This window comes from Rhipicephalus microplus, chromosome 2 (assembly GCF_043290135.1).
Source record: "Rhipicephalus microplus isolate Deutch F79 chromosome 2, USDA_Rmic, whole genome shotgun sequence".
NCBI lineage: Eukaryota > Metazoa > Arthropoda > Arachnida > Ixodida > Ixodidae > Rhipicephalus > Rhipicephalus microplus.
The window spans coordinates 211,317,188-211,344,351 of record NC_134701.1 but is presented as its reverse complement, the minus strand read 5'-3'; the positions used below and the strand labels follow the sequence as shown (position 1 = coordinate 211,344,351).

The window sequence follows — 27,164 nt, the reverse complement described above, 5'->3', positions numbered from 1 at the left end:
GCCCGGACTGTGAATGTTGTAAAAAATGAAGCAGCATTTATATGAGCCAGGCAAATTTAAAAAATTATCAAACTTAAGTCACTATTTCCTGCCGTGGGAATGGTCATGCGCATTGATTCTGTAGCTTCCACACCTCTGTCTAGAGAGTGTAGTATTGAAAAAAAAAAAAAGGCAGAAAACAACCAAGATTTACAAGTTCTTAAGATTGAATCGTGGGCTGTCCTTAAACTGTCAGCTACTATAGATCACTATTGTTCTATTAAACGATGCAGTTTGAGTCTGGAGGAACTGTACTGAGCACAAACTGGGAAGAAATTGCCGACAAGACCACTCCCATCAAGCCACCCGATGGGATGGAGTACCGCAAGTGGACGGAGTGAATCATCTTCGGCGTTGAATTGTGCCATGAAGAAAGAGCAGCCGCTAGAAAAGCCCATCAGTCTGCAGCTCAAGTAATTTATGATGTGGCTGGTTCGCACATGTAATATATTGTCTACCAGTTTTGTGTAGTCTCTTATCACTTGTCTTCTAATAAAGTTTGAGTTTCTGTTTGCCTTGTATGCCACAGTAGTCATGTGAAATTGAATTAAACTGCATGGGTGAATGCAAGACTTTGATGGGACGGAGTGCGCTTGTTCGGTCAAGTTTCCCACGCGGTTTTATTTCAATATCGTGCTAACTATAGTTCCCAATGCACACACCAGTGGTTGATTGGCTAAAAAAAAAAAGACAATGATGCAACTTAAGGTATTTGCTTTATTCAACAGTTGACTAGGGTCTGACGTTTTCTTGACGTGTGCCTATTCTTCCATGCCCTGAAAGGAAGGAATGCTGGGATTCCATGTGTAGCAAAGGCTAGCAAGGCATGCCTCCTATTGTTTCAGGTGTGGTGCACAGGCTTTTTAATTTGCACTTTCCTCGTCATCACAGCTGCTGTCGTAGTGGTTGAGTGCAGGAAGGGCCAGTGTTGAGCAGTTGCAGTGGGCTGTTCCAGGACCTGCTCTTCCACCATGGATATTGGCAACGGGCTCCCACCTGTGAGAGCAAAGTGTGACGGAGGTTAGTAGAAGAAAAGGGACTTGACATTGATGTGCAACTTCGCCACATTAAAGGGACCCTAAGAAGCAAAATGTTTTGCGTATTAGTACGGTAAAATTTTACAACCCCAATAACTCCACTATTACTTGGTAAGAGAGAGAATGTGCGAGAATAAAATGCGGACGGAGACGCCACTTTTGAAATTCTCGCACGCCACACTATGATGTCGTAGCTATTGGAGTCTGTCCTACAATTCTACTAAAAAAAATAAGTTATCTATGGGTGCCATGGCATACAAAGCTCCAGAAGAATTTCTGTCGCGCCGGTTTCTCTGTGGCAAGTGGGTCTAACAGATATTCCTCTGAACCTCGCTCGAGGAGTTGAGAGTCAAGATCTCAAACGCTTGCGCGGCGAGACTATGCTGGTTGGGCCGAAAGAATGTCGCTGTTACTAAGAGATCAAACAGCTCTGCACGAACACAATTATTTTTTTGTTGCTTTGCAGTAACTTCAACAAATATTAGACTACTTTTATAAGATTCGTATGAAGAATTCTATTAGAAATTAAAAAAATGCGACATGTTAAGACTCGTTTTGCAAAAAAAAAATCTACCCTTATCACTTATTTTCGCCAGGCAGTCATGTCGTACCATACCAACTTTGTAATATGTCGAATGAAACTGCTGCAAGAACAGCAAGAGCATGACATGGAAGTCATCACATTTCATGATTTTTCATGTTATGACTAGTTAGACATGTTCGTCATACAGTCGTGTTATGTCATACCAATTTTAAAGTAATCGTAAGTGGCTAGATAGTACGGTCCAAGTTGCCGAAGTTCGCCAAGAAATGCTTGGAAGTTCACCGGAGTAATTGTGCGGAGGTTCTCCGTCAGGTTGAAGTGGACCTCAAGAGAAACTTCGGTGCTCTTTGTGTGCTTCGCGAGTGATGGCCCGTGGCTCGCAAGAGCTACAGCCCCACCGGCTTTCGATGTAGGGGTTGCCGGGGGGTTTCAAGGCTTTAGCACAGCGCAGCTGTGATTGATGGTCTCGAAACTAAGTTGCCCGGTTCTCTTGCTGACCTTTTGCCGCATTGTGTATAGCTTTCTAAGGCAGGTCCTGTTTCTGTGATTGTGTTATGCGCTTGCCGTATTCGTGCGTTCATAGCCGCAGTAACAGCATGTTTCTCGACGCTTGGCGAGCACGCTGCTATTTCGGATCCAATTGGAACGGACAGGGCCTGATTGATTGGGGACGAGCACGGCGAGGTTAGGATCGAGCGACCGTGTCGAAGCCACGAGTTGCAGCATCGTCACAGGCTTGCACAAAGCCTTCGTGCCTTAAATGGACATCACGTCGGCGTCGTTGCGTAACCGCGTAGTATTCGATTGCATGCGACGGGAATCGTAGACCTGCCACCGTAATTTTCGCGACGCTTAATCTGAAGCCTACGGTCAATGAAATGCCGAGTACGCGTAGCTCGTGGAAACTCCCGAGCGTTCATTCGAAAAAAAAAAAACTATTTTCAGCATTTTCGTAGTCTGTATAGATTTTTTTTTCAGTAGAGAAATGAAACAAGGGCTGACGTCACTGCTTCGGCAGTGTGGTTTTGCAGAGGGTTCGTTGCTCTTGCGCCCAAGGAGCCTTCTATTAAAAGGTGTAACGTTGGCATTAAGCAAAAAGTAGAGGTGGACGCTGCTTTCTACATACCCGTGAGTTTCGTTTCACCAGAGCCATGGCATTTGTCAAAAGGCCTCCCCTCGCGATAGACGTGCTGTGCTGCACCCAAAACCAGGGAGAACATTCTAGCCTTCTAGCTACGCTTAAATTTTGGCAGTGCGTGGTTGAATCAAGATCGTACGTGAATGTTGAAGAGTTTGGCAAATCTGAAAGGAGTGAGAGACTTTGTCCATAATTAAAGAATCGCGAATGCGTTGTTGTGTCGCTCGATTGAAAGTTACGTCACCGACTTAAATGACGCGATTTTAAAGAGTGTGGGTGAAAAGTATTATCGCGACGCGCATGCACTGCCGATAAGTTTTGCACAACTGCGGAATAAGCAAAACGTACTGTAGCAAGGTGCATACGTGGCTGATAAACTAAATTTATGTACAAAATGGTGGGTCGCCGATGTGACCTAGATACATGAAATTTCTGAAATCCGCGCTGGTGCAACAGTGAAGGGTGACGAACGGGCACCCGGGAACTCGCGTTGATCCCCGACCGGCGAAAAGCATTCTGCGACGAGTTATGTTGAGATTGCACAAATCGGAACCCACATCTGACGTGTGTGCACATCTTTAATGAAGCACGCACGGGACAGTCTTAACGGTTTCTTTCTAAATCCAAGACCCTCTATGTGTTCATCTCGAAAACATTTGTTTTCAATAACTGCCGTCGTGCCCGTGGTGCCCAAAGCAATGCATTTGTTTTTGACCTTTTGAAAAAATAATACGGAAGTGATTACATTGTCTCCTACAGATGAAATTGGATGCAATTAGCTATTGTGAGCAGTTATTAGTTGAAGCCTCGCCTCGCATTATATATAGTCGCACGTCGGCAGGGTAATTCGCCGGGTGCCGGCCTACTGCGCTTTTGATGCGCAAGTGGCTTTGAAAAGAGGAAAAGGGAAGAAAAAAGCGCGGTCCCGTTACTGCCTCTCTCTATTGAGGGCACCTCCACAGTTATGCGCAGGGAAGGGGGAATGGGAATAAAGAGACAAGAGAAGAGGTAAGAGAAGGGTAGGGAAAAGCGCATAACAACGCGTAGTCTTTCGTTCAGGCAAGTTAGCGAATGCGCATCGAGACGCCGAGTGTACGAAATTTGTTTTTATATATTTTTTCTTTGTTTTATCGTTAATAACGCCACTTTGGTTCTATCTCTATAGCCTGTTTTTTTTTTTTTTTCGGCAGCATACTATATACACCACTTGTTTATCTTAGCTTCTGACCTGTTCATGCATGCTATTCAGAGGTGAGCAAATTTCACGAATCATGATGCATGAATATCCTTATATATAATATATTTACAGTTTGGACTATGTCGCTGTTTTTGATATATCGCACAAAGTCGCAAACGATCACGAATGCGCACATCGGCGCAGTCGCTCGCTGTTCGATGTTTCAGTAACGTGATTGCAGTCGCAAACTTCCGACAAAAATTAACAGAAACACATCAGCTTATTTTACATGTAAGATGTGCGTGCAGATGCGAATTAGACATGGCGACGGGTTGTTAACATCGGTCGCCTTGAGTCTCTTCTTGGTCACCAGCCGAGTGCTAGTCGCAAGCTTATCGATTGAACCCTAACGCCATAATCTTTGCCTCACCTGTCGAGTACCGGGTCGTAAGCTTCGACCGAGTCCAGGTATTTGCTTCCGTTGTGCCCTCCGACGGCGTACAGTCTTCCTGCTAGACTGGCGACGCCCACACCTCCTCTGCTGGTGCTCATGGGCCGCACACCAACCCACCGATCTAGCTCGGCGTCGTACCGTTCCGCCGAGCTTAGAGGTAAGTTGTTGTCGAAGCCCCCTGCATGGAACAACGGCAAGTGTCAGTGGCATGCTGAGCTGCAGAGCTATAGCATTGGATGCAAAGTTCATGTTACCTAGTTGATATAACGGACAAAGAGACGGGGTGCTTCGTGCGCAGCTCAACGAAAAGTTAGAAACCATGGATTGCTAGAGGCTATAGGTACTAGTTTCCGCACACCTGCTGAGACGTGCTGTTGGCGACTTCTGTTGGTGGCTTGATTCTTTATTACTGCTAAGATTGATATGTGGGGTTTAACGTCCCAAAACCACCATATGATTATGAAAGACGCCGTAGTGGAGGGCTCCGGAAATTTCGACCACCTGGGGTTCTTTAACGTGCACCCAAATGTGAGCACACGGGCCTACAACATTTCCGCCTCCATCGGAAATTCAGCCGCCGCAGCCGGGATTCGAACCCGCGATCTGCGGGTCAGCAGCCGAGTACCTTAGCCACTAGACCACCACGGCGGGGGTTTATTACTCCTAAGAGAATGCGTCTTGTGTCGTTGGTAAATCCAAGATCGGCTCGTGGGAAATACGACAAAGCTTTCGCACTGGTATCCCATTACGCTGCCACATTCGCTACCGAAGTTCTCTCGGCCAGACAGTCGTCCGGAGACTTGTGAACCATGCCCAGAGTTTCAGAAAAATAAAAAAAAGAAGAAGCATATCTGTGAAAGAGGGCGCGAGGGACGGGTTGGTTAGTGCAGCGAATAGGCTTCGCAATTTCGCCAAAGTACGCACGGGGAAAATTATGCTCGGCTCCCTCCAAGCCAATGTGTACAGTCCGAAAACATTTTCGGGGTTTTTGTGAATCCTTGTGATTAGCCGAGCAATATGGGAGAAGGCCCAAAAGAAGATTTGATTTGACACAAATACCCATAGTGTTAAAAGCGAAGCAACCAATTTTTTGTTTACGCATGCACAATTTATTTCAATGAAAAAAGTGAGCGTGGGCACGCCTAGCGATAAACTGGGAACACTAGTCAGGAAAAAAAAAAAGACGGCCTACGCGCGTTGCTTTTTGCACCGAGCCAGATAATAAGCAAATAATAAGGTACAGTATACTGCAATATCGCAATCTCAATGGTAAACAGCCTTATGTCATTTCTCAAACTATAGGAATGTATACTTAACTCTTCCTACACCCTTCATTTCCAGGACATTTAGGACTGCAATAGGAGTGGAGTTTTTGGGCAAAGTAATGGTGAGTTGCTTACTCCACATATATCGAAACAAGGTATCAACGGAAATCGGCCGCAACCATGGTGGCCGCAACAGGAGATACGTCTGCCACAGCAGTTTTGACCATGGTGCCTTACCTATGTCGACGCGATTACCAAGTGCAGGTCGCAGGCTTGTTGCAGTGCGCTAAATGCCAGCTGCTAGTTTTCACCATTCGCTGACGGAGAAAGCAAGATAGTTTAGTGTTCTTTTAAGGGTTCTGTGCCCTCTTGGTGCAGGGGCGGATCCAGCCGCTCATATTACGAGGGCGGTCGCTTGAAGTAACACGGGAGAGGCGGATGGCGTCGTTACTTTATTTGTTTTTACTAGCACGAAACCCCCTATAATATCATAAATACTGTTAAATATGTGCTCACAGTGGTCCCACTCATTAAACCTAATCGGTGATAGGAGGTGAACAGCCATGACTGAAGAGGGCGTTGGGTGAAGACACAGGCTTTGGTGGGAGGGAGGCGATCGCCCCCTATCCCCCCCCCCCCCTGAATCCATATCTGTCTTGGTGCAAAGTTGGCTTTTTTACGTTGCAAACGTGCAGCATGCGAAAAGGCGGGTGAATTTAGGACTGATGTCGTGATTTTGTTTTGATATCATGAAAAAGTGACGGAGTCAGGGAACATTCACTTTCGGGGCAGGCATTTTACGGACGTATACAAAACGAGAGAAAAAGCAGATAGAGAAAAAAAAAACTGAAATAGGAGGTTCACCGAAGTCGTGCTCGGCTGCTGGTGCGAACGTCGTGGAGCTGAACTGCTAGAAGCCCCGCGCACTATAAGATTTAACCAGATGATCGAAATCACTGAAGCTTCATAGTCATACCGTGGTTTTGGCTCGTATAGCCCAAGAAATTATATCAAAACTAATGTATAGCTGGAGATTCACTAAAGGAACTCACAGATAGTGCAGTTCACACGATGTCATTTGTAGATAACTAAGCTTTATTTTGTCTGTATACGATCTGGTGTATTTATTTTAATGCTGTTGCATTTTTGTGAGTTCTACTTCGTATTGATCCTTTTGAGTAAGGTCCAATGATACATGTTAATTTTGTAACGATTCTAGAATGATTATGTCTTTATGTTTTCGTCTTCCACTCCTGTAATGGCCCTGGGTAAGGTTTGACAGTATCTGTAAATAAAGAAAAATTATCACGTTTTTCAACTATATCACAAATGGCTAAACATTAAAAGAAAACTTAGATCATCATCAACGATGTACTGTAGCCGACACAAAGGCGCGCAGCGTGGGAAGCTAGAGAAGGAAAGTTAAAAAAAAAAGTACTTGCAGTCAGGCGTATGCTGTCTGCGTATAGTTCCGGGATTTGATTACACTATTGCAACAACACTATGTGCGAATTTAATGGATTTTAATGGTGTACTCTCGGCGGCATTGAATTCTTGGCACTGAAGCGAAGGCTGCCGAGCCAAATCGCGTGTATCCAGTGAATGTAGTTCCACTATAGCGCCCGTATTTTTCACCGTGAAATATTAAAGTTCCCCCTTTATTTTCTACGTGGAGCCATTTCAGACAGGACGCCGCTCACAGCAGTAAAATGTTAGTTTTTTTTAAATTTTGATCGTTGTGAATTTGTGTTTTTGAACGCGCGAGAAAGTCCCGCTTTTTGCGTGTGTACCTCAAACGCCAAGGGGGCGTCTGCGTCGACATGAAACGCTGATGATGCGCCCCCATAACTTTCCACAGCGTTACGAAGCGCCTGCCGAATCGGACTACTTCGTACATGTGTGGATGCTCTGCCCCCGCAGCTTTGCCTACAGTGCCAAAAATGTGTCGTCGAGTTTGTACCTGAGGCAGTGAACACTTAGTGTACTTCTAGAATGATGACGTCATGTGCATGCTGCCAGCACATGCGCAGTTTTGTTCATTACGTTTCGGTAACGACACACGCTTAATTAGAAGAAAGTGCGCGTCATCGGTTCATTCTGCGCGGAAGCGACGGTGCTGAAGCATCTTTGTTTAATTTTCTCTTCTGGAGCGTGACAAGCTGTTGTTTAGTGGGGTGACTTGCGCATGACTGCACACGTTTTTCAAGCGTTCCATGTGCTCGGTACATTCAACGAAATGCAGGCAGGCGCGATAAGCCGAGATTAAGTTCGTTGCGTCAATGTATGGCTTCGCGCGAAGCGTATGAGTCGCCTTCACTTAGTAAACGGCTGGTTGCGAAAATGGCGCAAAAAAAAAAAAAGTGCCTTAATTTCGGCGTGCAGCAATTTGTGCGAGCACGAGTACAATTCGTGGGAGCATGAGTCGACTTACTTTCTTAGATAGAAAAACGCAAGATTTGGGTGCACGTTAAAGAACCCCAGGTGGTCAAAATTTCCGGAGCCCTCCACTACGGCGTCTCTCATAATCATATGGTGGTTTTGGGACGTTAAACCCCACATATCAATCAGATAGAAAAACGCAAAGACGTCTTTCGGGAAAGGTAGCCGGAGCACATGCTGGAAACTTCGTCAGCTTGAAAAAAATAACAAGGGGCAAAGTTTACGTTCTACCTTTTTTTTTTACTTCAGCATTCCGAGTTCCTCTCCGTGTGCAGCAAGGGACGCAGCAATACGTCGGCATTGCGATTATCTTATCAGCCAATACACGCCTCACATCGATACGGCTTGCGTATACGTATATATGTAAACAAGCGCGGACCTGTGCGTATGCTGCAATGCGATGAGCCTCTAACATGGCGGCAATGCACACGATAGATGGCAGCAACTTTTCATAAGGTGTATGCGCATATCCCACGCCCTTACACGCAAGGGACAAACGAGTCTCTTTGTCATCGTCTTCAGTGAATGTATAGTTGTTCTAAACGTGCTACGAATTCGTTGACTATAAACATGCAACTGGTGGCGCCTCACGTGAAACTTTTTTTTTCGATGGAGGCGGAAATGTTGTACGCCCGTGCGCTCAGATTTGGGTGCACGTTAAAAAATCCCAGGTGTCGAAATTTCCGGAGCCATCCACTACGGCGTCTCTCATAATCATATGTTGGTTTTGGGACGTTAAATCCCTCATATCAATCAATCAATCACGTGAACCTTTCACATCAGTTTTACTTTGCACGAATGCTCCTCAGCCACCGTGCAATATTATTAAATATATGTTAGTTTAGATGACAGCGCGTTGTGGCACAAACACGCTCTTTCGGGATAGCCGACTCAGTTGCGTCAAGTTAAAAGTTCGTGCATGGTGAATCTGCACTCGCCTACAACATAGATGAAGCCGTCCAGGGCGACTGCCCCAGCTCCGGCCCTGCGCTGATTCGTCTCGGCCACGTACGACCACTTGTTGAGGTGAGGGTCGTACTTCTCGCAAGTGCTGAGCGACGTCTGACCCACGTTTCCGCCTATGGCGTAGATACAGTCCTGCGCACGTAAACATGATCAACCGTCAACTCTCGTCTACACATTTAAAGAAAAAAAGGTGTTAAAGGAGTTCAAAACTTCACTTCAAAGTTTTATAGTGAGAAAGTAAAGTGGCTGAGTGTGACATGAATGCCCGAGTGTCGCGCTACACTACACTATACTACTATAGAGGAGGTCATGACACTACACAAGATTAGCTACGATTTCTCCGACTTTTGAATGTGATTGCACTGAAACTGTCGGTATATCACGATAGTTATAGCGCGAAAACAAAACGACGACACGAAGACAAGGACACGAAAGACAAGGGCGTTCGTGTCTTTCGTGTCCTTCTTGTCTCTGTGTCGTCGTTTTGTTTTCGCGCTAAAACTATCGTCATGCCATACCAACTAGCCCAAGCTGCCACACACTGTCGGTATCGCTTACTTTGCCCTGGCATCTTGGAACACTGTACAGCTGCCGCGTCGAATAGACGGAATCAGTAAAATCTTGAATGTGTGTTTCATATTCGGGGCCTCCATACACGTACGGTAAGAAAATGGGTCATGTCAAATGAATTACGTGTTTCATGTGAATATCCAGGGTTGGCTTATTTGTTGCACACCCTAACGTCTATTGTGCTCTGTAAGCATTGAGTCCATGCCAGCGTTCTTTTTTTTTCTTCGTCTACGTCATTCAAATGTTATAATTGTATAACATACTGTGCCAGCAAACAAATATTTCCAGTTCCCACGCCTAGCAGTGGAACACTGATAAGGGAACGGGATATTCTTGCTAACTACAGAGCTGTGTTTTTGATAAACATGAGACCAAGCGTAATCAATATTTTTGTTTTAGTTTCAGTTTTATTTATTTATTAATATTTTCGATGCGAACTGCGTGAAGATTATGCTGACCTTTAGGACAGCGATGGCAACTCCCCCTCGCGGCGACTTCATGGGGGCGACCATTGTCCAAGTGTCCGACTGACTGTCGTAGCGCTCGACCGTGTTGAAGTACGTCGTGTCGTCCATGCCTCCGATGGCGTACAGGGGCCCGCTCAGCTCGCAGAGCCCCAGACCGCGCCTGCGACATGCCAGAAACGAGCACGTGGTACAATGTCTGGTTGGATGGCAACTATGGACGTCTGTGCCGAATGTCATGAGAACAACATTAAGCGGCTAATGTAATGAGGATTTTACAGCTAAATGAAATTGTAAATAATGATGAAAATGAAATAATAAAGAAAGTCCTAGCGTATCAAGTGCAAGAACGAAGGAAGGAAGCTACGAAGGAGCATCTCTCCACATTCCGTTTTTTTTTTCAGCACACCTGATTAAACGAATCTAGTGCACGCTGTGACATCCTTTGTCAATTAGCCTTTCTCGTTATGAGCTGATTCGTCCTCGCGTTGTGACGTGCCATCTTTTTGTTAGTGCAGAGGGTTACACTACGTTGGTCCAGGGTTTGAATGGCGGAACATAAAGAATCCTTTCTCTGAAGCAAGCAAGCAAGCCAACAAAAAAGACAAGGAAACAGAAAAAAAAAATGTACGATTTTTTTTTCGCTTCGTGCTTCAATCGGGTAAATGCAAAAAAAAAAAAAGTGTTTCCTTTCACAAAACTTTCGTCACCTCACCAAATTCCACGGGATCGATTAACCAGCTTGAACTCATCGGTACAATTAAATGGATGCGCTAGAAATTAAAGTTCGTGTTGTGGAAATTGGTATTTCTGTCAAACAATGGTGCTAAACTGCTGGCAGCCTTCGCATGAGCGCTGAAATTGAGAAAGGCGTAATATGCATAATAAAGACACAAAATATTTGTAGTATCTCTAAAAGCCGGCAGGCCGAAGTATAGTAAACAGCATTGAATGTGTTGGAGCGCACAAGCATTCTATAGACTACCAAGTGATTGCGCTATAGCACTTTCTTTGGGTGAATACGTTTAGGGAAGTGCAATTGAACCTACCTGGGGACGTTCATGGGACATATCAACTTCCAGCTGTTGTTTGCGGGGTCGAATACTTCGGCGCTCGCAAGGTGGTGTTTGTCGTCGCTTCCACCCACGGCATAGAGTTTTCCTAGACAAGTACAAACGTAAAGTCTACACTTCGACATTTTTGTTTTGAGGCGACGAAGTGAGGCACACGCAGGCAAATTGAGCGAAGAGCTTACCGTCCACTGATGCGACACCTACGTGTCGACGCCTGGTGGTCATGTCGGTTGCCTTGAGCCACTTGTTATCCGCAATGCTGTAGAATTCCGTGGACGATGACGGCTCCCCGCTGGCGTCTCGGCCCCCAACGCAAAATATGGTTCCTGAAAAAAGAGTCGTCCTATTTCGCCTAGAACGAATACAAAAAAAAAAAATGGTGCCCCCCCCCCCTTTTTTTTAGCTTCCAGTCGTTCAGCTTTGTCGTGTTGTTTTAGACTTTTCTTCAGATGTAATAACCACTATCGTCTTTGGCTTTCTTATGTCTTTAGCTTTTCTGTAACCAACTGGTTCAGTCTAAGACATAACGGAACGCATGCAGACCGGGGGTATCTTGGAAGCTGTTGCACCCGGTTTCGGCTCGTCCATTTCGCAGTGTCCAGGTTTTATCATGGTGCGTCGCTAGGTATCACTGGGTGTTGACTTTGAGTGGTAACTGAACGTATCGACGAGTATCCAATGTTTGCCGTAACATCGAACCAGGATTACACCGAAAATGCCTTCTATGCGCGGCTGTTTATTGGATTGTACGGCGCTCATACCGGCATAGCTATGGCGGGGCCTAGATCGTTCACCAGGTGCCGGTGGTGTGCCAACGAGCAGGCCGGCCTTCCAGAGCTGCTGGTCGCGTGCTTCGTCCAGTAGGTCACGGCACCTGTGGCAGTTTCGCAGCAACTCTTCGTCCTCGGAACGACGGCGCACGTAGCCGGGAGGTAGCAGTGGCAGACGCACCCGAGACAGCAGGCTCGGCAGGTCCGCCGTCCGTGCGGCGGTGTCGTGGCGCACCCAGCTCATCAGAGCTTCGTACACCTGCGACCGAGGGCCCACTTTGGAAGTCCCTTTCGTGCGCTCTGTGGTAATCAACGAGCGCTCTCTATTCACCATGCACAACGCACTATTGATTGATTTCTGGGGCTTAACGTCCCAAAACCACAATTTGATTATGAGAGACGCCGTAGTGGAGGGCTCCGGAAATTTTGACCACCTGGGGTTCTTTAACGTGCACCCAAATCTGAGTACACGGGCCTACTACATTTCCGCCTCCATCGGTAATGCAGCCACCGCAGCCGGGATTTGAACCCGCGACTTGCGGGTCAGCAGCCGTGTACCTTAGTCACTACACCACTACGGCGGGGCCACAACGTACTATTAGAGATGGTATTCGGCAAATACTTCTTACAAGTCGGCGTCCTCACCATATTGTTTGAAGAGCTTCTCGGAGCTCATGTAACATAAGCTGCTACCGCATTGTCAGTCTTTGAGTCATTGCTGAATATTTTAGCTGTTAGAGAATATTTTCGTTAAGGTATATCCGTCATTTGGCAATCTTAATTTCCTGGCGGTGATTAAATTAACAAAGGATTAACCTGTAGCGTCAGTTAGCTCACAAAACCATCATGAGACGTGGAACGCAGGCGCACATCTTTGGTTTGTCTGCCGTTTCTGATGCTTCCTGCTCGCTTTCACTGTGTTCGCACTTCCGTAAGTGTGCGTGGTCACCGATGTTGTGGCAACGCCGTGCGAGGCATGTCACATGCTTATAGCCTTTTTGAGCCGCGGCTTTAGCTCCTTGATATGTCGTTTTCAGTGTATTTTGCGCCTGAGAAGACACCCCATGCATATGCGTGGCTTGCTGTCTGGTGCTCGCGTTAGAGGCTCACCAATTGCCAGCAGGCCATAAAAACGGGACGTTAGAACACCAAACGTGAACCCTATAGGTGCATATTTAGCAACGTTGCCGCTGAAATAAATAAAAAAAAGGTGGGTGAACACATCTCCCACACAAATATTCTTATGTCCGTTTGGTTCTCACAGTTTTTATTCGCGAAACCGAAACTATTCGGCGAGGCGAATTGGAGGAGTATGGTACTCCACCATGATGATGAGGGGATGATGATTAGCGTTGCTGGGGGCAAATTGACTGAACGTGTCGTTTAAATGGCACCATTGTTCTTCCAACTTGGAGATGCCGGCCTATGAATGTTCAGTGCGTCGTTTCCGGAGTATTTTGACACACACGCGCAACACCACGCGCGCTTCAACAGAATTGAATTGCTGCGTGTATAGGTTTCCAGAGGCGTTAATGTAGGTGGACTCGCGTGCAATGCGCTCCTAATTTGCATCAGCCCGACATAAATTGATCGAAATCAACACAATTGCCTTAATAACGGCGCAAAAACAAAAGAAGATAGAAACATAATTGGTCTTCTTGTCGTTGCACGTACTGTTTTCAAGATCAATACCAATCAATTTGTCCAAATCTCTGTTAGATCTCCTATTGCAATTGACTACAAGATGGCAGGGGTGAGCGAAATCTTCCCTATACATTGACTTAGTAGAAAGGGAGGCGCTGCGATAACCCGGCCCCTTTACGCACTCCTTCAAGGAGAACTTAGCGCTAAGGGACCGTGTATACTTCTTTACATTCAAAACAGGGAATTGAAATACGGCCGACCACGTGCCTGTGCCTCGGACTCCACGGCGAGGTCGGAGGCGACCAATAGCCTGGCAAGGTGCTGCGAGCCGAGAGCCAGGAACTCCCTGCCGGTGGCCACCTTCGAGAAGTGTCCTCGCGCGAACAGCTCGGCGCTGCGGGCGAGACCACGCAGACCGTGCGACTCGGCGAACTGCCACACGCCGAGAGCGTTGCTGGGTTCCAGGTGGGTGCGTACAAAGGCCGAGCAGGCGTGCGTCAATGGCTCCATTTGCAGCACCGACGAGGCGTGCAGAAGAGCCTGCGTGTGCGAAATACGCGACATGTGGGCAAGCAGTGATCGACTCCGACAGATGGTGCCTGTTTTCAAAGGGCCAGTCAACAAGCTCTCACGTTTAGGGTCGTATCTACTTATAGCGTGTCTTGTGCGTCCCTCGTTGTCGCGGTGCGTAACCTGTGGCGCATACCCGCATACCAGTGGCACATACTCGCCCTGGGGCACATATCCGCGTGTCCACATGTTACGAAAAACGTAGCACAGCGTCGTTATCACGCTCTCGGTGTTAACAAAGCGCTGACAACAGAAATGTGGCACATACTGTTGTTTAGTCCTTGGATTGCCCACTGAATGGCAATACTTACTTGTATATGATGAATATATGATAAAAAAAGCGAGATTGTGGTACTTGAAGTGTTCACTAGATGGACGGACGGACGCCCGCATGGACAGACAGACAAGCAGACGGACAGATAGACACATGGATGGACGGAGGGACTCACGAACGGGCACACGTATGGACGGATGGACGCATGGACGGAATCTCGGACGGGTTGACGGACACTTCGCCTCACTCATCATCATTCATTCTGCGGATATGCTGTGATTTTTTTTTACACCCTCCCAAAGAAACTCGGCTTCTCGTAGAGTGGACCGCAGTGATCACGTTTTTCAAATAATACAGCGCTGTGCGCCATGTAAGGCATCCATTTCGAAAAAAAAATATAAAAAATTCCCGCGCTCACTTCCTACGCCTGACCAATCTTCCTTTCGCGCGCAGTGACGCAATCGGCGACTTCACGTAGCACGCAGCTCGTCGATTGGTGTAAACTAGTCACGACGACGGGCTATGCCTTCTCCTCCCTGTGAGGGAGAAGGGTGGCGAGGCCGCGCAAAAATTTGAAATCAGCTGAAACCGATGTTGTAACCCCTGTAATTTCCTTAATATGGCACGTATTTGCAAAAGTCTTGCGTCATCTGAATACGTTGTTAATTAACAGGATTCATCCGGCGTTCTGTGTTCCTGCAACATGCGATCAATGCTATGACACTATAGATATTGCTCATATGATCTGGCGTTGCTCCGCGTTACGCAGCGACAAGGAAAATACCGAAGAACGATGGGACGCAGCTTTGCGGAGTACTACATTAGAAGGACAATTGGGGTCAGTCAGATGGGCCCACGAAGGCTAGTAGGTCTTTCAGTCCCAACGTGGGCGCGGCCCGCTTCGGGCTAGGACACTAGCAAAGCCTATTGGACTTTAATAAAGTTATTTCATCCATCCATCATGTTCACAAAGCAAAATTGCATATATTTCTTTTTATAAACATTTTTGAACTACAGGGTTTCTTACTGGCCCTTTAAGAAACTTTATTGGACTCTTTCTTGTTTCCCCTTCTTTTTTTTCTGTTTTCCGTAAGACATCTGGGCGCCGCGATCTTGGGCTGTTAAGATTATGTTTTCTTGTTTTTGCATATCGCGATGAATATTAACAAGACCATGAAACATCATATGCAGCACAATAATTACATGGTGGTTTTGGGATATCAAACCCCACTTATCAATCAATCGAAATTCTATGCACCAAACCAACCATGTTCATGCGTATGCGTAAACCCAAACACTGTTCGTTTAGTTGTTAAAGATGCAAAAGAAAGTTTAACAGCACAACATTGCGGCGCTCAAGCCCATCCGTAAAGAATAGTTAATAGTGCTCGCCGTGGAGTCATCACCTATGACAGGCGCGTTCATCAAGTTCGGCAGCACTGCGCATATGCGCTCCTGTCCACGGATTGCGAACGCTTGCCGCTGTTCAGGCATGGCCTCCGAGATTGGCCGTGGTTCGGGTTCCATTTGAAGTCGACAGTACACTGAAACGTGGGAACTTAATGGTGCGTACACATTATTCCAGTAGCACGCCACGAAATGTATATTTCCCCTTGGCTTGAATCTCTAAGCCTCTGCAGGTTCGCCCCCGCAGGGGCGCCTGCGCAAGTAGGCGTTTGGTGTGTAGCGACACCACGGACCCGAGCTAACGGGGGAGTTTCGGCTCCCTCCCACGCCTAGCCGTGCGTGGCTTTGCCGTGTCCGGGGAAAAGGGGATCCTGGGGGTTGAGCCAAAGCTGGGTGATTGGACCTTGAAGGCCCCCCGGCAGAGGCAACACACCTCTTTGGCCCCGGCTTCACGTAGACGGCACCCCTGGGCTGACCCACCCAGGGGAAATCGGCAGTCGCCTTTTCCTATCTCTCTCTTCCTACATCTTAGTCTTTTCTCGTCTTTAAATCTGTCCTGTCTTCTTCTCTCTTCCATTTACTTCCGATTTTTCATGGCGGCAAGGGTTAACCTTGTGTAATTACTCAACCTTGAGTAGTTATATTTGGTTATAGTGGCAATGTACGGCTGGCGTCTGCAGCCTTATGCTATTAAGTGCTTCAGCGTCCCCTGGTTGGACTCCATGGTGGGTGGTCGCCATTGCTGCCGAACAAAAAGTACACTACTATGGGAACACCTGCATTTCCCCGTCTCCTAGATCGTCTCCCGCCTAAGAGGGGACGCACCGATGACATATCAATTTTCAGCCAACCCAGACAATGCTTTCCCAAATTCCATGTTGTGCACAGCGAAAACCCAACAAAACAAGCCAGAGCAATATCTCCATTTCTTGTTGCTAAATCCCTGACAGAGGTCTTGGGCCCAGGATACAAGGTTACAAAGATGGCTAGCGGAGACCTTCTCCTTGAGCTGCCTGAAAAACACCACTATGAAAAAATTGGCAGTCTCGCAGCATTTGGTAATATCCCAGTATCTATTTCACCCCATAGATCAATGAACACCTCACGCGGAGTTGTTTCAGAAGCAGACCTTCTTGAAATGTCTGAACAGGAACTGCTTGAAGGGTGGAAAGAGCAAAATGTCACAGATGTGAAACGAATCGTCATCAGACGAGACAACAAAGAAATACCTACCAAACATTTAATACTCACCTTCGCATCTAGCACACTGCCTTCATCTATAGACACAGGATACATCAAACTCTCTGTCCGTCCCTACATTCCCAATCCAAGACGGTGTTATAAATGTCAACGATTTGGTCATGGCTCGCAGAACTGCCGGGGTCAGGAAACTTGTGCAAGATGTGGTAGCCACGGCCACCCATCTGATAACTGTGTTACTACGCCTCACTGCGTGAATTGTGACGGGGAACACGCCGCGTATTCGCGTTCGTGTCCTAACTGGAAGAAAGAAAAAGAAATAATCACTCTTAAAGTCAAAGAAAACATCACATTTAAAGAAGCAAGACGAAGAGTGTCGCCTTTTTACGGCGCAACATATGCTGATGCGGCGCGTCAGGGGGCAACGCCGCACCAGCCCTCGCCACCCCTTCGGCCTGCGCAGAGCGAGCCGTCGGCTGTGGCACCTGCCCCCAAGGCGGCTGTAGCCCAGGCTACACCGCCTACTCCCAAACAGAGACCGGAGACTCCAGAGTCTTCGGGTCTCAAGGCCTCCCCTCACCAGGCGAGGCCCAAAATCCAAACTAACAGCCCGCACGTGCGGGCATCCAGTGCCTCTGAGGAGGCAATGGATACGTCGGCACCCTTGGTGCCGAAAGAGCGGCGTGGCTCTTTGGAGCGCGCCAAGAAAACAAAAAAGCAAATAACAGGGCCTGGTGACGGCCCTGTTAAGTGAACTGAAACTCCACGTCTAAACAGCCACTCGCTTTTCGTACACACAGCATTATTTTACATTCACCATGAACACTCAAATTATACAATGGAACGTCAGGGGCCTTCTCAGAAACCTTGACGACATCCAAGAACTCCTACACGAACACTCACCAAAAGTGCTGTGTGTACAAGAAACACACCTTAATTCAAAACATACAAATTTTCTTCGCGAATACGTTATTTTTCGAAAGGACCGTGATGATGCCATGACATCATCCGGAGGTGTTGCCATCATAGCGAATCAAGGAATTGCATGCACACACTTACAACTCCAAACATCCCTTGAGGCAGTGGCTGTTCGAGCGGTTCTTTTTGATAAACTAATCACAATCTGCAGTATTTACATTCCTCCTAGCTATCAGCTCCAAAAACGCGATTTACACTCTCTAATTGATGAACTTCCGGAGCCTTATGTTCTCCTTGGAGACTTTAATGCGCATAGTAGGTTATGGGGTGACTCTCGGTATGACGCGCGAGGTCGACTGATCGAACAGTTCCTTATCTCGTCGAGCGCGTGTCTCCTAAATAGAAAAGAACCAACCTATTATAACCTCGCTAATAACACCTACTCCTCCATAGACCTGAGCATAGTATCTCCATCTCTTGTGCCTCTACTCCAGTGGAAAGTCGTCAGTAATCTGTACGGAAGTGACCACTTCCCCGTAGTTTTGAGCACAACGACAGTAACTGAGTGTCCACCACGTGTTCCCAAGTGGCTCATAAACAGAGCCGACTGGGAACAGTTTCATACTATCGCTTGTCTAGGTTGGAATGACATCTGTACTTTGAACATTGATGTTGCTGTGAACTACTTCACAACGTTTTTGATTGATGCTGCAACAAAATGCATCCCACAAACAAATGGACACCCTGGAAAACGATGTGTGCCATGGTGGAATTCCGAATGCCGAAACGCGCGCAAACAGCAAAACAGAGCTTGGAGGCTGCTTCGGAACTCACCGACAGCCGAAAATCTTGAAACTTTCAAGAAAATAAAGTCTCAAGGCAGGAGAACGCGTCGGCAGGCCAGAAGAGAAAGCTGGCAGAAGTTTTTATCAGGGGTTAATTCATACACACAGGAGGCTAAAGTCTGGAGCATGGTCGGTAGAATAGCAGGGAAACAAGTACACACACTTCCACTCGTAAACACTCAGGGTGATACCTTGGAAGATCAGGCAAACTTCCTCGGTGCACACTTCGAACAGGTATCCAGCTCATCCCACTATACTGACACCTTCCAAAAATACAGAACAAGAATCGAAAAGCAAAAACTCGAACACAAATCCACCAGATACGAGGCATATAACCAAGCTTTCAGTCTAGCTGAGCTCCGAACATCTCTAAACTCCTGCAGTACTTCTGCCCCAGGTTCTGACCGTGTGATGTATGAAATGTTAAAAAACCTACCAAACGAAACCCGAAAAACCTTACTTTGTTTGTACAATGCTATTTGGTCTTCTGGCACTATTCCTACCTCCTGGAAAGAGGCTATTGTTATTCCCATTTTGAAAGAGGGCAAGGACCCTTCTTTACCCTCGAGTTATAGGCCTATAGCACTTACCAGCTGCTTGTGCAAAGTCTTCGAAAAAATGATAAACTGCCGACTTGTACATTTTCTTGAAACAAATAATTTGCTCGACCCATTTCAGTGCGGGTTTCGAGAAAGTAGATCCACCACAGACCACCTTGTTCGTATCGAGGCACAGATCAGAGACGCCTTCGTCCATAAACAATATTTTCTCTCTGTGTTCCTCGATATCGAAAAGGCTTATGATACAACATGGCGTTTCGGAATTCTAAGAGACCTGTCCCACCTTGGTGTGCGCGGAAGAATGTTTCATATAATCGAAAGTTACCTGTCAAACCGGACATTCCGTGTCCGTCTGGGCAGTGTGCTCTCCCAAACATTTGTCCAGGAAACAGGCGTGCCACAAGGTGGTGTGCTTAGTTGCACACTTTTTATTATTAAAATGAATTCTGTGCACTTGTCCATTCCCTGCAATATGTTCTATTGTACATATGTCGACGACGTCCAGCTTGGCTTCAAGTCATGCAACTTGGCCATGTGTGAGCGGCAGGTGCAGCTGGGTTTAAATAAGGTCTCCAAATGGGCAGATGAAAACGGATTTCGACTTAACCCACAAAAAAGCACGTGTGTCTTGTTCTCTCGAAAGAGAGGCATGCACTCGGAGCCCGACATTCAACTGAACGGGCAACAACTGTCCGTCAAAGCTGAGCATAAATTCTTAGGCTTAATCTTGGACAACAAGTTGTCCTTCGTACCCCACATAAAGTATTTAAAAACAAAATGTTTAAAAGCCATGAATGTTATAAAAGTGTTGTCACGTACTACGTGGGGTAGTGACAGGAAATGCCTCATGAACCTGTATAGAAGCCTTATTCGCACCCGCTTAGATTATGGGGCCATTATTTATCAGTCAGCGACTCAAAGTGCTTTGAAGATGCTGGATCCCGTGCACCATTCGGGCATCCGCCTTTCTACGGGTGCTTTTCGCACCAGCCCCGTAGAAAGCCTTTACGTTGAATCAAATGAGTGGTCGCTTCATCTGCAAAGAAGCTTCATGTCCTTTGTATATTTCCTTAAGGTGAAAGCAGACAAGAGGCACCCCTCATACTCTACTATTAATGACTTGTCGAGCTCCATTCTTTTTCAAAACAGGCCTTCAATGAGGCAGCCCTTCTCAGTTCGCCTGAAGGGTCTAGCTGAGGACACTGGAGTGTCACTCGAACACAGTTTAATGGCTCCTGTAGCATACCCGCCACCGTGGCAGTGGCAGACTATAGATTGCGATGTGTCTTTTTTAGAAGTTACTAAACATGCGCCTATTGCCCATATTCGAACATACTTCTTGGAACTTCAACACAAATACAAACGTCCTGAGTTTTTTACAGATGCCTCTAAGTCTAACTCCTCTGTGTCCTACGCTGCTGTTGGCCCTTCCTTTTCGGATGCTGGCCCTCTACATCCAGGCACAAGTATCTTCACAGCGGAAGCTTACGCGATACTTGTGGCAGCTAAACACATCAAACAATCACAAATACAAAAAGCAGTAATTTATACAGACTCCCTCAGTGTGGTAACGGCTCTGCACAGTCTTAAAAAACAAAAAAACCCTGTCCTAGTTTCACTTTACTCCATTTTATGCACCCTCCACACACTCAACAGACATGTTGTTGTGTGCTGGGTGCCAGGGCACCGTGAGATTCAAGGCAACGTGATGGCGGATCAGCTTGCTGCATCCGCCCACGAAAGCACCGCCATTACACCGACATCAATCCCGGCCCTTGATCTTAAGCCGTCTCTCAAACGAAAACTCAGGGACTACTGGCAGAGCAAGTGGGATACACACACACAAAACAAACTACACGTTATCAAGCCACACCTTGGCCATTGGCCACCAGTATCAAAATCACGTCTAACAGAGGTAACACTAACAAGACTCAGGATAGGACACATATACACGACACACACGCATCTTTTGTCCGGTGGTGATCCACCATTGTGTGACAGATGTGGAGAGGCATTGACAGTCCTTCACATATTAATCCAGTGTAAACACTTAGAAACTCTAAGAAAACGACATTTTCCATTACCCTACCGACAGCATATACCTTTACACCCTGCAATGTTCGTCGGTAGGGAACCGCTTTTTAGTCATAAATCATTGTTAGCGTTTTTAAAAGAAATTAATAATTTTCATATCATTCACCCAGGCATTCCGTAGCACGACCTCTCTAGAGAGGTTTTCGCTGCGGCGGTTACACAAGAAAGCACTTGCCTCACGGCCCTTGGACGCAAGGGTATGAACGAGTGAGGCAATTGTGCTGATGCCATTCATATCCACCATCGTTTTTTATAATCACCAACTCTTGTCATCTATCCTCACCACACACACCTTTCACGGCATGGTCATGATTTTATTACTTCTATGTTTTTACCCGCCTTACCGCGAGGAATTTTATGGCCTTTATACAGCCGCTTATCACAATCATTGTCCATATTCTTAGTAACATGAACTGGCGCTCTTTGGCCGTGAAACGGCCCTTGCGCCACAAAACTTCAAACATCATCATCATCTGCAGGTTCGCCCTCACGAAATATTAAAGAAAATCACACAGTTTAGCCGATGCTCATGAAGTGCTTCATTATTTCGGTGGCTACATATATGCCATAACCTTCAAACTCTTCTGCGTAAATCGCTGCTTCTCTCCAGAGAGCTCGCAGTCTATGCTAGGTCAGCATGCAATTGTGATGCTACGTGTCACGCAGTTGTGTAATTCATGGTATTACGTATGTGAGCGTTCTCAACGTGTCATTAGGTGGTGCTGAAAGGCGCCGAAGCAGGACCTCAACGTTGTCGTTTGATGTCCGTGATCGCTTTTAGAAATTACGATATTGAGGACAATCGAACAAATCAGTTTTTAGTAACCATTGTCTCCCGCTTACTTTGAAATTATAAAATTGTTGAATCCACTGTTAGGTAACGTGATGGCACAATCAAGTATTTCTTACCACGAATGCGCTTCAGTAGGGGCGATATTATCGAGAATTAACTAACAGACAACACTGCCAAAGAACGTATAGGGGATGTTATCAGAAGTACTCGTAATGTAAATGTGAATAAGGAAAAGTTACGAAAAGATAACGTGCCGTGGGCAGAGACCGAACCGGCGACTTTCGAACGCGACCGATGCTCTACCACTGAGTTACGGCGGTGGTGATCCGCCATCCGTTCATTTTGTAAAGGTTGTATATGTGCATTTAAACGTGGGAGTGTCAGTCAGCACCACATATTGCCATTGCGGCCAGTGTGGAACACTCTTTTTGCCTGTTGGTGTCACGTAGCACGTGATCTTATCATGAGCTGGCTGCTGACCAATAATTCCTCGCGTAATATACCTGAAGACTCCAAGTCTTCCAGAGTGAGACACTGGCCATTACTGAAGGAAAAAAATTGTAAGTTTAAGGGCTCGTTTTTTTTAGACAGATTATTAATAAGAACAGACAATGATGCCAGGAGAAGTATATGAGATGTTTTTAGAAGTAATTGTACTGAAAATGGGAAATGAAAAAAAGTGGACAAAAAGATACCACTTGCCACCAGCAAGATCCGAACCTTCCGCTCAGTAGGAACGGCGTTTATATTGGAGAGAAATAGATTATATTAACGACGGGGTTGCTCACGTAACATTCGGCGGCTGGAGTAGAGCTCAGCATGCTCGGCGATGACGATTCGCGAAACGACATATCACTTTTTTTTTTACCTGCACTCCTTCCACCGTCAGCTGGACGACGCCCGTGTAGGCGAATTGGATCAGCTTGTCCATCGCCACTTCGTCGATGTCACCGATTGTCACTTCCTGCGAAAAGAGATTGGGCATTATGTGGATTTATATCGCTCGTTGTTCAACTTGAGTGTAGTAGATATAGGGGAATGTCTGCATATGCATAAATAACGATTGGTATTTTGTTAATCGGAATCAAACTGGGGTTGATCAAATAGCGCCAGCTGCTTGGTACCGTTTACTATAGTGTCAACGAACAGTTGAAAACGTCCGACATTGTTAAAAAAGTGGAAAGTATTCTTCGTTTCAATTTTTTTTCATGGCTGAGTTCATGGAGATAAAGCCCCTGAAACTCATGTAGCTCCTTCGAGCTCTCTTTAAATTTGGCTACTGCAAGCGATGCCGCATGTGGTCTGCGAGCCGTGTATGTGGTCTTACTATCGAGTTATAAAATGCCTTGACAAGGTCTTTTATACATTAGTCTTCTAAACATTGGGGCTAAACTGAGCGTTTTAATGTGCCTGTGGCTTAAAAAAATTAATTTGAAACACACACAGCATGGTTGTACTGTAGGAAGGGCGTTGATGGTTCATGACGTTCTTGGTGCGAGGGCTGTCTGTGCTACCGCACTTTAGCAGACATAAGCACAGCAGCTCAGCTGCTGGAGTAGATATGGAAGGGGTGGCCTCCCAAACGTAAGCGAGACACCTAGCAGAGCGGCATTTTATTGTGTCTTCTGTATAGCAACCTACGATTTGTTCATTAACGACGAAGATTCTGGACAAGGAACAGATAGCTGAAGGCCTCTGAGGAACAACGCGGTTAGACGTAATGTCTTCAAGCATCCAGGCTTGATCACCTCCCTGTTCCCACACAAGTTGTAAAAATCCAAGGATCACGTACATGCAGTATTTTCAGGATTGACTACCTGTGGGAGCAATAGATGGATTCACTGTTTTCAAAACAAAGCACCAACAACGATGGACACACTGTGCCGACGAATCTGTGATAGTAGAATGGGCAAAAGAACTTTTGCCCTTCTGCGCATGCAGCTGTTTAGCGCTTCCAGAAAGGCACAGGATCAGCATCGTGTGGGATGCAGCCAAGCTGAAGCAAAATTTGAGTAAGGGCTATAGTTTGTACAGTGTTTCGAATGTGACTTGCATCGTATGTGCAGAGAGCAGACCACAGACCGACGAAGATGAGCGCTGACTTCGCACTGGAATGTTATTGGGTAGAGCAAGCATACATGACATACATTATGATAAAGAAATATTAGGGTGATTTGGTCAGTAAGCATTCCAGTATTTTTCTCTTAACAAGAATTGGCTTTCTTGCGTCTAAACATGCGCCCTTATTCGCCTTGAGTGGTCTGTTCGTGCTTTGGTTGTTCTTTTGAGTGCTTGCTCCATGTGGGCTGCATGTTTTAAAAGGGGTCGCGGGGGCTCTTCATCTTACTGTCTTTGTCAAATATGCTTGTACTTCTGATTAAAAATTTTTGGTTCGAAGTCAGCGCTCGTATCCGTTTGTCTGTCGCGTTCACATGCACTGCATTCACAATCGAGATCCAGGCTAAACGTGTTGCCTCCAACGCCAACACCATAACCAGCGCCAACACAGTAGTGATGGACGTGTTAAGTGACCGACCTGCTGCTGACTCTCGGCGAGAGGCGTGGTGAACATGGCGTGGAAGTAAGGCGAGCAGCAGGCCAGCACCAACCGATGGCAGCGCCATGAACGCGAGCCCACGTGCAGCAGCACATCGCACAGTTGGCCGTCGTCGAAGAACTGGCGCAGGCGGCGGAATGATTGCTGCGCCACGTCGGGTGCCGCGTACGTAACGCGGCCACACGCCTCGTTCACGATGTGGCCGCCGTCGCTCATGCCTCGGCAGACGCCGTGAACTGCTTCACAGGCTTCCTAGGCCATGAACCTGCATCCTCGCATACTCTGCAAGGAAATAGCAGTGGGAATTCGATTAGTCTAAGCGTAACCTCAGAACAAGATTGAGAAAGCCCCGTGTACTGTGCGATGTCGGCGCATGTTAAAGAAAGGCTAAAGCTCTTAAAGACGTCGGACAAGACATGTACGCACTCTGCGCTCATGACGTGGTAGTCAACATTTTATCCCAGAGCCGCGCAACTGCTTGACACTGCTTATGAGAAAAACGCTATACATACGTGGTGTCACTGCGTCACTGCAACGACAACAGTGTTTGTGGTGCTGGCTATCAGCTTTCATAAATATGTAATAAACAGTACATATGACCTCCTATGAGTCAGCAACTTATAGTCTAGCGTTGCTCGACCCCGGAGGAAAGCGCTAACGATCACTAGGTATGACATGAACATCATCAAAACTGAGCGTGTAATTCGTTTCGGCAAAGCTAATCTCGGTGCTCTAATGTCTGTCCTTTAAGTTCCAGTGTAGTCAATGTACCCGTAAACCCACAACCTGCACACTACTAAACATACACCAAACCGTCGATCCAACTACCACAATAGACCAACCATACACCAACCGTACACCAACCATACACCAAACATACACCAACCGTCGATCACAAGGCTAGGCTCAATAAATAAATAAATAAATAAATAAATAAATAAATAAATAAATAAATAAATAAATAAATAAATAAATAACGCAACATAAGCAGACGCGCTGGCTGATTTGCATCAATAGATTTCCCCCGTGCATAAAATCCACCGGATTTTTTTTTCTCTTAGGCGACCTTTCAGAGTCCTTTGGACTAAGGATTGTCTAAACCAGCTCTGCGAATTCATTCACTCACCCCCCCCCCCCCCCGCACCCACATACCCACATTCTCCTCGAATGCCCGGTGGACCCTCCCACGCGGGGCCCGCAGCCACTGACCACATGGGAAAAATGGGAGACCCTGCGACGCCCGACGGACCCGGCCAAGCAGAAGACCGCCACTGACCAGGCCGCCCAAGTCATGCAAATAAATGAACTCATGAACGCATAGCGTAGTAGGGGTCGTGCGGGAACCCTGGGCCGTACGTGCCCGAATCCCTTGGTCAAATAATGTTTTCACTACCACCACCATTCATCCAAAAGGCTCATGAGTGGACTGTGGGAAGCTTTATGACGCGAAAGACACGCCGCGTGAGGGAACAGCTAAAGATTAACTTTGCTTCAACAGCTGTCGGACAACAGTTCTTCGTACTGCCCCACACTTGGAAGAAGTTTTTCGGGGGAAAAGAAGACAAATGTGAAAAGTGTCTTCCATGCATTGTTTTTCTGAGGATTTTCGGGGCAAGATGCTTTGACCTTTTAGGTTTTGGGCAGGCGCGGGATCTTCCATTTGCCTCACGCAAAAATTTCGAAATCCCTTTTGACCATCTTCTTAGACTCAGTGGAGTTCGATATATACAACACTCATAGCACCGCCACGGGTACAGCGGTCATTGCACTCAACTATTGACTCGATGGCCGCGGGATCAAATCCCGGCCGCGGCGGCTGCATTTTCGATGGAAGTGAAATTGTTTGAGGCGCCGCGGCGAGCGCGCGGCAGGCGAGGGAGATGGTGATGTCAGCGCGTATTGCGAGAGGAGCGTGACGTCAACGCGCAGCAGTGGCGTGACCTACTTAGCACCGCGCCAACACCGGCGACGCACGGTGCGTCCGTGCGGACAGCGTTACATACGCTAGTCAAAAAGCTGCTTCGCATGTAGAAAAAAAAAACGTAAGCCGAGATTTTTTTGTGTGTGTGTTCGAGCCGACGTTTCGACACGTGAACTTCTTCTGCAAGGCTACACTGCAGTTCTGGTGACGGCTACCTGTTTCATATAGAGTTTATTCCGTCTCCTTTTCGTAAGCGGGTGTCCAGTAAGAAACTATTGTGTTCGGCTGTGTAGACATTAATCGTCTGTGATTGATTTTTTTTATACAAAGCTGTAAACACCGTTTGCAATTTCTTGTTATGGACTGTCACGGGAGTCCTTAAATATACGATGCATGTAGCCATGAGTCTAATGCTAAAATAAATGTCACGGCAAAAAATCTGCTT

General features: G+C 46.7%; 2 protein-coding genes across 3 annotated transcripts in view; one reads left to right on the top strand and one right to left on the bottom strand.

The window, feature by feature from the left end:
* The window catches only part of Sgt1 (suppressor of G2 allele of skp1), a 45,549-nt gene extending 44,989 nt beyond the window's left edge, over positions 1 to 560 (top strand). Inside the window, exon 11 of the mRNA XM_037421601.2 lies at positions 273 to 560. Coding sequence (XP_037277498.2) covers positions 273 to 380 — 108 coding nt within the window. The 3' untranslated portion in view covers positions 381 to 560. The remainder of the gene's footprint in view (positions 1 to 272) is intronic.
* A 182-nt stretch (positions 561 to 742) lies between these two features.
* LOC119169574 (kelch-like protein 8) overlaps positions 743 to 27,164 on the bottom strand; it is a 79,568-nt gene continuing 53,146 nt past the window's right edge. For both annotated transcript variants that reach the window (XM_075875491.1, XM_075875499.1), the window contains 10 exons: positions 24,778 to 25,080; positions 23,110 to 23,205; positions 13,848 to 14,120; positions 11,928 to 12,195; positions 11,349 to 11,492; positions 11,143 to 11,254; positions 10,088 to 10,256; positions 9,032 to 9,191; positions 4,366 to 4,567; positions 743 to 1,035 (listed from right to left, as the gene is read on the bottom strand). In XM_075875491.1, coding sequence (XP_075731606.1) covers positions 903 to 1,035; positions 4,366 to 4,567; positions 9,032 to 9,191; positions 10,088 to 10,256; positions 11,143 to 11,254; positions 11,349 to 11,492; positions 11,928 to 12,195; positions 13,848 to 14,120; positions 23,110 to 23,205; positions 24,778 to 25,014 — 1,794 coding nt within the window. In that variant the 5' untranslated portion in view covers positions 25,015 to 25,080 and the 3' untranslated portion in view covers positions 743 to 902. The remainder of the gene's footprint in view (positions 1,036 to 4,365; positions 4,568 to 9,031; positions 9,192 to 10,087; positions 10,257 to 11,142; positions 11,255 to 11,348; positions 11,493 to 11,927; positions 12,196 to 13,847; positions 14,121 to 23,109; positions 23,206 to 24,777; positions 25,081 to 27,164) is intronic.